Below are 11,877 nucleotides of genomic sequence, written 5' to 3' on the forward strand. Positions count from 1 at the left end.
TTACTTCAACATTCTTTTTATTTAAGTAGACTATTCTCACCAGAGTGTGATTACTCAGCAGTAAACTTTATGGCCGGATTTAACTTTAGTCTTTGAATTTTCAGGGCTGAATGAAAGGGCGAAAGGAACTTTCACTTTCTCTCTGTCTCTCTCCTTCTTTGTAGAACTAGAGCCAGATCCTGAAAATCCTTACTCATAAGATCATTGCTTAGGTGAGTAGTCTCACTGAACCTATTAGGACTATTGGGGTGATGACTACTCAGTTGAGTAAAGGTTTGAAGGATTAGGCCCACAGGATTTAAATACAAATTTTGACAACTATCTATCTATCTATCTATCTATCTATCTATCTATCTATCTATCTATCTATCTATCTATCTATTTCATAACTAAGGTTTGGTCATTGTCCAGTACACCAGACTCAACAGAGTTCTTTAAAACTGCAGTGCAATGATATTGTTTTTCCTGACATGCCATAAATTCGAGATTAAAGAAGAACTGAGTTGTTTGTCACTAGATGATTTCTGGCTTTATTTCGTTAGATTCCTTTCTCTTTGAGTATTGTTAATTTTCTTAATATACGCTAGCTGAAACTATTATCAAAATGGCAGAAAGGTGTTAGAAGTTCAAGAGAATTATGAAGATTATTATTTGCACCTTTATAACATAATACCTTTGCAAGGTCTAAGAATGAAATAGAAAATTCATTCTAGCTTTTTTAAAATTTTTTCAAATAATCAAGCGTATACATTGATAAAACACTATCATATAGTCAAGGTTAACTCCTCGAGCTACTCCAAAAGATATGGTAGGTTTACAAACTTTTAATATTTTGAGTTAATTCCCAACATAAGATTAAAAAGTTTGAGATACTTTTGTGTTTTAGTATCTTTCTATGAACACTAAATAAAGTTATTTGCATATCATTGCTATAATAAAATAGAAAAAAGGTAGACTTTAAAAGTGCATTCTTTATTGCACTTTATAGCCAAAGTACAAACTAGAATAATTCCCATAACAAACAGCTGGCAGTTTCATGTTACACGAATATAACAGATTCAGTATCAGGAACACAGCAAAGTTATATTTCATAGTAATACATGTAATTATATGTCATAATACCCAGGCAGTGTTTAATGGGAAAAAAATCAAACTTACGCTCGTTTCAAAGTTTTGACTTCTTTCATATGTTGGTTGTTTTCTGAATAAAAAGCCCTTATTTCTGCTATTTCATAGATTAAAACTAAAGATAATAGTTTGAATATCTTAGTTTCTTAGCTCCATTGTGAGAATTGGCACAAAGTTCAAGGCAAATATACTTAAATTCTATTTTAAGGGACCTTAATGTCATCTGAGCTTGTGAATTATCAGTGAAGGAAGTAAAATAATTTGCTACCAACATGAACTCCTTTGAATTTTAGTTTCTCAAGCATGCTATATATAAGATACAGTGTGGATGTGTTTGGGTATTGTGAAAATATCCCAATATTTGCAGATATATAAACACGCACATTGTGCAAGGAACTACGAGACACACTCTTGAGACACAAAATAAAGTTGATTGAAAAATTACTACAACTTTAAAGTATTTCTAGTCTTGAATCACCCTTTCAAAGTTATGACAGCTTGAATCCTCTTAAAACAGAATTGCATTAAGATTTTATAATCCAGACTGGAACGGAAAACTCAATACCTTCAAAACGCAAAACTCTAAAACCTTTCCCAGAACCTGTCTTCAGAGGGGAAGGGGCTGGTTCTTTCATGGAGAATGATTATTTGGAATCAAGATTTAGTTCTTTTCTGTGCATATTATTTTTCTATGGTATTTTTGGACTCAGTGCACCTGAGTTTGTTTTACAGAAATCATCGTAAGTGGTGGTCTACTTGGTATTAAAATATAATTTACTAACTCATTTGAAAGAAATACTTGAGTGTAGTGTGTCGTGTCCAAGCATAAGGCTAATTAAAGTTTAGGCAACCCGTTTGTGCATATACCTAGTAATTTATAAGTCTTAACTTTCACTAAACTATAAGTATAACATGTCTTGTGAAAGTCAAATAATTTTAGGTTGGTAGATTTGTCTGAGCCTTGCACAAGTAGTAATTATTAAACATAGCGAAATTACTATTCTCCCATTTCCTTACATTTAGTAAGGGTGTGTCTGTAGAAGGGTGAGAACACAAATGTTTTCTGTCTGCTCTATGGGAAATTGACTATAACAGATTCATATGGGCTGATCATAATTTTCGATTTCCAATCGTACGTCCTGAAGGAATGTATTTTCCCCTCACAGCTAATACAGATATAATAAATTAAATACATAATTAAATAAACCTTCTGACCAAGCTAAGAAATCTCTTTTCCCCTTACCTTTTTCTCTCTTTTAAGCTTCAGATAGACACAATTCAGTGTTAGAGTTTTTATGAACAGTACAAAGCTATGACTCCTACAGTAGCCTGCTTATATTTGAAAGTATTCTCCTTTATAAATGAAAGCATCCTCACTAATATTTCGGAGGAAAACAAACACTCATGAACCATCTTAGTCATATGTATATATAGCTGCATATGTACATATGACATGCAGAATGTGCAAGATTTGCAAAGGTTTCCTTTTATAGTGCACATACGGAATCTGTCCTATAGCCAAAAAAATGTCTTTTCAATAATAATATTTGTTATGAAGGTTATTGGGTAATTATTGCAATTTTGTGAAACAGTCCTTGCTTGAGGTGAAGTCTGTCTCTGGATAACAAATGGCAGCCCTTGCAGTTCACTGCCAGGTTAAGTAAATGCAGAAAAGATAAATCTGCACACCCTAGGAATCACCAGCAGAGCTCGCTTTAGACCAAGTTCACAGTCAACTCGTTTGCCTAGACAAGGCTTCACAAACAATTAGAGTTTCTTTATTTTTAAATAAAGGCGAAATGACTAAGTGCTTATCAACATACAGCTACATCTTTCCCCCAGTGCTATACAGTACATTCTTTCCGACTCCATGTCCAGAACTTACCAGACTTTCACCTGCAATTGTAACCATATAGCGTCTTTCAGTTAATCTAGTCCCTCCAACGCTGGCGAAAGAGTTTGCAAACTGATTTAACAGCACTTTACAATCGTGAGAGATTTTTTTAAAAAATCCAGTTTTCTCAAAACAGACAAACAACAACAAAAACCCCAACAACAACAACAACAACACAAAAAAAAACCCCACGCTTAAAAAGCAGGGGGAAAACATCAGAACCATTGAAACAAACAGTCCAAGTCCCTTGCTCCTAAAAGAAGCTGCATAGCTTTTGTATATCTTTGTGGTTAGGGCGTTACAACTGCAGGTCAAAAAGTTGAGGGTCAAAAGTTTACGTTTTGCACCACTCTTAGTCATTCGCCCAGACAGAGTTTGATGTCAATGTTATAGTCGAGATCTTGACTATCAGCACAAAAGATAAAATAGCTTTGAGTTAAGCGTGTATCACAGTATGGACTCCAGGTGAACTCTAGTGGTTGAATGACCTCAATTACCAAGGAAAGGATAGAAAATTCCTCTTTTCAGGAGTAATACATGTTGTATTTCATCTTGAATTGTCAGCCACATTTGAGTCTGAATATCTCCGGCTCAGATGCACCAGGTAAACATGCATGTTACTCTGGAACACCAAAACGCGTTCCTAGCTGTATTCTTAAATATCCTGGTCAAGTAACAAAATGTTTCACACTCCTTAATATAATAATCTCCTTAAGAGGTTTAATGCAAAGACTTTTCACTTTTCAAAATGTCAGGAAGATAAGACATGTAATCCATCTATTAACGTGCGTGGCGATCCTAGCAGCCTCTTCTTTTTACTATAATTTCTGTAGTAAGCACTAAACTGTACTTAAGCAGGACATATGGTAGGTTATATTTTTAGTCCGAGGGTGAAAATCTAAAATTCAGAATTATGGGGCGATTTGTGATACTAACAGAGATTATTCTGAAAAAAAACCTGACGGCGCTATACAGTTCCATAATTTCCAGGGCTATCAAAGCTTTCTGGAATTACTCTCAGACAGAAATTTATAGTTAAACAAGTATCAGTATTTTTAAGCTGAATTTCTTTGGGTAAAGAGCACTTTCCAAATTGTTGAGAATTTTTCTTGTCTTTAAGACTGTAACAGTGTTGAAGATTTATCTCTGAAGTTAAGTATGTCAATAAAAAGCAACACACAGTATTACAAAAAGAAATTGGGAAGGTAATTATAAACCAAATACACAGTGTAGCACATAAATACAGGTCGAAATGATATTGAAGCAGTGCTTTGTTTAGGAGGGAAAGTTTATCCAAAATATTCAGATGTAAAAGGTCTGGGGAATGGGGGAGAGGTTATAATGAGGAAGTCAGTTGGGAAAAAGTACCTCATCTATATCCATGTTTAGCTGAATTAAGAACAAACAGGCATGGATTGTACGATATTCCTAGTTATCTGGATACAAATGAATTATTTGTCAGTGATACTGGTGGATCATTGCAGAAAGCAGGAGTTGTAAATAAATTGTGAGCTGTTTGATTTCAAATCATTGAGAGATATTATTGGAGATTATGCCTACACCGCTTGTATATGACAGCAGTGTGGAAATATATAAATATCATTACACACTGTGTACACATTGCTCATCAAATACTGATGTTGCCAACTTGTAATAAGATAATCAGATTGCATATTTTGGGTTAAAAAAACGTTTCCCCCACTTGAGATATTATATATTACCTTGTACTGTTAGATCATTTGTTTGTTGAAAAAAGGAAAGTCTTGGTAGTAACCTGAAATATATAACCATTTATATATATATATTGTTAACAAATGGTGGGCAGATTGTTTCCAATAATAACAAGTCTTTGATACTCCCTGACCGAAAAGCTGTTACTATAACTAAATTACACAAAATAAAGGAACTGAAATCTAGTTTCTTACTTACCAAAACAATTATTTTGATGCAAATCCGTGTATTCAACATAATTGAAAATAAAAATATCAACGAGAATATTTTTAGAGTTCAACTGCAACTTCAATAAATATTGACTTATCTCAATTATTGTTTAAAAGATTCCTTTTTTAAAAGGGAAACAGAGCAGTTATTAATTTGAGATGAACGATTCCTTGCCTTTGTACGTTCATTCTTTGAATGCAGCACACACTGGTCTCTGGTGTAGAATGTCTGGTCAAAAGACCATTCATTTAAAATTCTAACACACATCACATTTTGTGTGTGTTTATTTAACCATGCCGGTATAGAGCAAGCAAATCACTCCAAACATCCAGTTGTTAGAACATATACAGTGCCAGTGAAGTAATCGCTTTATAAAATAATGAACTTGGGGGCAAAAATTCAACCATTGCCCCAATCTTGACTATTTAAAGCAACCGTTTAGCATGTTAGTTTCATAGCTAACAAATGTTAAACTGAGTAGCTGTCTTGTGGGCTTTATGATTCCCAGAGAAGAAAGGAGAGATACAGTTGATACATTCCATAACGTTTACATTTTCCCGCTATTTTTTTTTTTTTTAATTTTCCCTTAGAAGTAGTGACCTGGGCAAAGCACCCTGCTATCTAAAAGACACTGTTATAGACCTTTTAGAAAAACTAAGTCCAAGGCCGAGGTGAACTTCAGGTCACCGCGTCTAACAAATATGAAAATGTCGGCTGGTGAAGGGCACGCCTTGTTGTTTAACAAAGACTGTCAATGTGTAAGATTAATAAGAAACAAAATGCACACGGTGTCACTTTTCGGTCACTTTGAAACTTGGGACAGGGTTGCATTCAAGAGGGAAAGCTGGGGCTAAATGTATTCAAAATGGTTCAAATCAGATTCAAGCCAGGCTGCTCGAGAGTCTTTCTCTCTGTCCACCCTCTCTGGTGCATGGACACGTTAAAAAGTGTACTTGAATTATTATTTTTAAGTCTTGTTGTAAAACTATTTTATCCGCGCGCATGGAAGTCAGCAGATATGCTTGTATGTTTCACGAGAACTCTGTTAGACTGTTTGGGTAGGCATGAGATTGGAGCTTGTTGGTGCATGAAGATTAGATATCGCACTATCAACTTCGTTTCAGTGAATTCCCAATCGCGTCTATCGCAAGGTTAAGCTGGTAAACTTCTGGTCATATGTTAATTGTTTAAGCAAGTGATATATGGTCTGATTTTTTAAATTAAAAATAAAGGTTTTTTGTTTTGTTTTTGATTTGTTTGTTTGTTTGTTTGTTTGTTTTTAAAGCTGGGATGGTGCTACAAGTTGGGTAACGGGAAATATCCGAGGATGGTTCTGAGATTGTTTATTACATCCATAAATCTTGCAGTAAAATGTCGAAATGGCCGTGTGTAAGATAACACTTGGTGGTCTTGGCTGGGTTCTTGTTTATGATAACAAAACCACAAAGACAAGGAACAGGCCTTTGGAGATCCTGCATAAGCACATCTTCACAGGCTGCTAGAACCACAGGAAAAACAGGCTTCATCTGAGCAGCTGAGGTCACCTTGTAGATTTACAATCGCGTGCAAAATTGTATTATTTTCTGTTTCACTGAGAAACACAGCTACACAGTAGAAAGAAGTACAGTTGAACAAGTATCCTTTGAAGTGTAATCACGGTAAATATTATTAATCAGAACCTGGGAAGCTCTCCGAATACAACACTCAGCATACAGAATAAGGTACCAGCTTTCTTTGTATTTTACTTGAGGTTTTGAAGTACGGTAGTTACTGCAGTATTCTGGACATGATAATTAAGGAGCTCCCTTATATTAGGAGGATAATATTTAGGGTAACCCAGTTTAAAGCAACTATGCGCGCCTACGTATATTTGTATCTGTGTATGAATGTACAGCTGTGCGCCGAAAACAACGTACTGTTGGTCTCTAACAATCTCATCTTCTTGCCACACTGTACGGTTAGCTTTATTGTTTTAATAGATATTTGGATTTTGCAGAAAAATAGTCTCCAAACAATCTAGTCCTTCCTGTGTATACAACAATTTGTTGTGATGAATAGTTGTGGATGTTAGATGCGTATGGGGTTTGTGTAACCATATTTTCTTCTACATATAAAGTAAATAGAGAAAGGTATCTTTCACATCACTTAAAAAGTTGCACAGACGTTCAGTAGGAAATGAGTAAGTAAATGTGCTTTAACTCTGCAAATTAGACATTAGATATTAGCAAAAATGAGTAATTGTTTATGTAAGTATCACAGTATGTTGGAAATGTTCAAACATACACCAGATGATCTGCAATATATGTGTATTTATATGTGTATAATATAAATTAATGCAGTATACGTGTGTAAGTATCTAGTTAGACCTAACATATATTAAATTATAATTTTATATTTATATACTGTTATCTATAAAACTGCAAAAAACAACAATCTGAATTCAAGCCATGATAGCTACTATGAGGAAAAAGATCTAAATTGTACCAAAATTTTAGCTTTATATATTCAGTTAGATGCATTTTCCTATTCTCGAAGGTCAGACTATCCATTCAGGAACAATGCTCCTGAAGAGGCTGGGAAATATTTGTATTCGATTTTCTATAAACCAACCAACCAAAAAAAATATAAAATAAATTTTAAAAAGTTCAGTATTAACTCCAAACACACAACAGCAGATGGGATTAATAAGTAATTTATTATTTTAAAATAATAGTGTAATTAGTTTAACTATCAAATTTCAATTACCTACGGTCAGGCGGTTGCCTCTTTTCCTTCCTGAGCTGCAAATATTGTTAGCAGACTAATTTTTAGCAATTTAGAAGTCATAGAGTTTTTTCTGCATTCTAATTTCAGTATTGTAGGCTACTTTGTGAAAGATGTCAGTGAATTCTCCTATATTAAAAACCCCAACCCAAATCAAACCAAACCAAACCCAAAACAAACAAAAACCCGAATCGTAAATTTGTAGTTTGGGAAATGCTCTCACTCGGAAAGAAATATTCCCAGTTAGTCCTTTCATTTTATTGGAATTTCTTGTTCTTTCTTTCTTTCTTTCTTTCTTTCTTTCTTTCTTTCTTTCTTTCTTTCTTTCTTTCTTTCTTTCTTTCTTTCTCGTTAATGGCACATAGCACCACTAACTAATCTATTTGGCCCTTTCTCCCCTTTTATATCAACTTCCGAATCTAGTTATATGTTATCACAGCTCTCAATCTACAAAGGGATAAAAAATTCTCAAATAACTAAATTATCATACAATAACAACGTTTAAAAGCTCTGGGGACAGATCATAGAGAAACAAATACTGATTTGCAATTAGTTGGCCTCTATTTCACAGGATCTAGCAGTCTCATTTCCACCTTGATATATAATGTATGCCCAATCCTAAATCAAGTGATTTTGAAACGGAGAGTTGTACACTATTGTCATTGTATTTAATGTATTGTGCAATGTCAATTCTTTTCCTGCATACTACATTTTAGTTTCTAGTTGATTTCTGATCCTCCCCCCATCTTTCCTCCCCTCTCCTTCTTCTTCTTCCCCCCCCCCCCAAAAAAAAAAAAAAAAAAAGCTAGAGGAAAGACAATGTTTGTGCCCAGGATGAATGTGCGACTGGTAACGCCGAATTTAGGTCTCTCTCTCCGTTCCACAGGGAAGAGGGGGAAATAATTGGCCACAATAAGCAGCAATCACAGTAGCAAAGCTCAAACTCGCGTGGCTTTGAGCAAAATCTTGTTCTCCTGTTTTAAGAGTCCGAGGCCACCCGGGTGAGAGGTATCTGGTCGAACTGCGGGTTTAGGGGAGGTGGTTGGTGCCATGGATACTGGGATGCGCCTCGGGTTTCGCTCCCCTTTCTGGCTGCGCAAGTTTTCACCACTGCTGGGACCTCTCTCCCCAAGTGGGTAGGAGACGCTTTGGGCTGCTGCTACGGCTGCCGCCCTGGGCTCCTCCGGCACTCACCATCTTTCCATTTCCTGATCCGGGGTCCGCAAACAGCGCAGCAATTGGCCCTGCCGGTCAGGTGGTGATGAGTGTGTGTGTGTGTGTGTGTGTTTGTGTGTGTGTTGTCTGCGCTCGGGTTGTGGGGGGGGGGGGGAGGCCCAAACTTTGGCAGCCGGCACTTGACAGCGGCGAGCGGAGGAGGGGGAGGGAGGGGGGGGAGGGGGGGAGGGAGGAAGGGCGGGGGAGGGGGGGAGGGGGCGGGGCCTCGGCGAGCCCAGAAAAACGACAACGCGAGAAAAATTAGTATTTTTGCACTTCAACAAATTAATGACCATGAGTTCGTTTTTGATAAACTCCAACTACATCGAGCCCAAATTCCCGCCCTGCGAGGAGTATTCGCAGCACAGCAGCGCCAGCAGCGCCTACCACCACCACCACCACCAGCAGCAGCCGCCGCCGCCGCCGCCGCCGCACCTGCCCCAGCACCCGGCGCACCCGGGCCAGTCTCTCCCCGACTACTACCCGCGGCCCAGCAGAGACCCTGGATACCAGCCACCGCCGCCGCCTCCGCCTCCTCCCGAGGCGCTCTACCCCGCGCAGCCGCCCGGCTACCCCGAGGCGCCCTACAGCTACAGCAGCGCCCGCGCCAGCCCGGGCCGGGAGCAGCCACCCCCGGGGGCCTCTCCTCCTCCGCCACCGAAGGGGCACCACGTCCAGCCCCAGCCCCTGCTCCAAAGCCACGTCCTGCAGCCCCCGCGCCACTGCGAAGCCGCCCCCGCCGCAGGGGCCGGGGCCAGCCCAGGGTGCCCCCTCCTGCCTGACAAGAGCCTGCCCGGCCTCAAAGGCAAAGAGCCCGTGGTGTACCCCTGGATGAAGAAGATCCATGTGAGCACTGGTGAGTGGGACTGCCGGGGAGGAGGGCGAGGGGGAGGAGGGGAGGACGCTGAAGGTGCTGCAGGTTGGGTTGGGTTTTTATGTGTGCGCGTTTCCTAATGCAAAAGTGAGAAACCTTTTGTATCCGGGGTCCTTTATCGAGAGATTTACGAGACGCCAAACCGTTAGGGCAGTAATTATAGCCCCCATAAATTTAATTGCCCTGCCAGTGGCTCTGGGCCATGTGCCTTTGAAGCTTTTCTTCCACCCAAATGCCCATCACCATTTTTTATTGCGCTTCAATTGTTTCCTATTGTCAATAGCCTGTGAAACATTGTCTTGCAGTTATGTCTCTGATTTGAACCTGGTGTCAAGTTATTATATAATGATTCTGTTCAATTGCTTTTTTTTGTGTGTGTTCAGTCAATCCCAATTACACTGGAGGCGAACCCAAGCGGTCTCGAACTGCCTACACCAGACAACAAGTCTTAGAGCTGGAGAAGGAGTTCCACTTTAACCGTTACCTGACCAGGAGGCGACGCATTGAGATAGCACATACACTTTGTCTCTCGGAGCGCCAGGTCAAGATTTGGTTTCAGAACAGGAGGATGAAATGGAAGAAAGATCACAAACTGCCTAACACTAAGATGCGCTCCTCAAACCCCTCTACTGCTAGTCAGCAAGCCAAAGCACAGACACAGGGCCACCACCATCAACTCGATGGGTCAACACCCAACTCATCAGCCCTATAATTATTTTTATATTTGTTTTTTCAGTTGCCTATTTTTGTTGTTGACCATTTGGACCAAAACAACTGTATACAGAATCAGAAGAAACGTGCCCTGTACAGGGTACATGTTGAAACCAAAACCTGGACAAATTGTCAACATTGTACAGAGATAATGGTTCCATTCCCTTCATTCTTTTGTATTTATGAAAATATGCTGTACCTTCAGTGTGACAGAGTGCTGGATGCTGTAATGGATGAATTCTGTACCCAAGAAGGACTCTTTTGTACATAACACTTTAAAAATAAAATACAGTTAAAATAATAACTCGTGAGACACTTGTGTAAGACATTGACTTGAGTTGTGTTGTTTCGTGCAATGTTCGTGGATTCTCCAGTATATGCAGACAGAAGAAACCAAATTTTATGTCATGGAGAGTTTATGAAAACTGTCCCATTACAGTCTGACAGGCAATGTTTAATGTAACAAGAGTTATTTAATTGTTTTTAAGAGTAGCCACTGCGGTAGTTGTGATATAATCGTTTCCCCCATGTCTCCTATTGCATTTATTTAAAAATATTAAAGGCTGTTGCTGTCTTCATATCTGGCACGTCTAACTGTTTCGGTTTGTGTACAATTTGTGAATTTTGGTGTGATGTATATATTGCCAATACTGGTAATAAAGAATACTCTGTACAAAAAAAATTAAAGGCTTCAAACACAAGTTCATGTAATGCTGTTTCCTAAACGTTATGCTTTGCTGATATAACTACAATTATTTAAAAATAACAGCTTATCACATTGTTTTAACTGTAATGAATCTTGTCAATACAGTTGTTTGCCTTCAAATTTAAAGAGATGCTGTTAGTTGCCTGCCTTCACAAAACATAGAACCTGCTTGAACAAGTATATGTATTATTTATTGCCTAGATGAGCTGTGTCCTGTAGCAACCTTGCCAGAGGTTCAGTCTGTCTATTCATCTATATGTATATGGTTATTCCCACCCTATGCACAGAGAAATAGAGCTTTCACACTCAGTCAATGAACTGAAATGAACTAATTTACTGTAATAGAACTAAGACAGCTAACCATGATACACTTTAAAAATATCTGGCCAGTCATTATTTATTCGTTCACTTGGTATTTATTGTGACTTGTCAATTCACTATGAAGAATTAAGGGGAACTGTATGGGTGACAAAAGTTTCTTTATTTCAAAGGCATCTATTTTTAAAAGTATTTGGTGTAAACAGAAAGCCTTAATAATTAAATGAAATCTGGTACAACCCAGAGGTTTAATCTGGTAAATGTGTTCAGAATGATTCTGGAAAACAGTATTCAGGTGTTTCAAACTCATACTAACCTTCTCATTGT

General features: G+C 38.2%; 1 protein-coding gene across 1 annotated transcript; it reads left to right on the forward strand.

Moving 5' to 3' along the window:
• The first annotated feature begins 9,229 nt into the window (after positions 1 to 9,229).
• Positions 9,230 to 11,015, forward strand: HOXA4 (homeobox A4). Its single transcript, XM_077809331.1, has 2 exons — positions 9,230 to 9,797; positions 10,199 to 11,015. The coding sequence occupies exons 1-2, from the start codon at positions 9,230 to 9,232 to the stop codon at positions 10,525 to 10,527; spliced, it is 897 nt and encodes a 298-aa protein (XP_077665457.1). The 3' UTR covers positions 10,528 to 11,015.
• Positions 11,016 to 11,877: the final 862 nt, after the last annotated feature.

This window comes from Eretmochelys imbricata, chromosome 2 (assembly GCF_965152235.1).
Source record: "Eretmochelys imbricata isolate rEreImb1 chromosome 2, rEreImb1.hap1, whole genome shotgun sequence".
NCBI lineage: Eukaryota > Metazoa > Chordata > Testudines > Cheloniidae > Eretmochelys > Eretmochelys imbricata.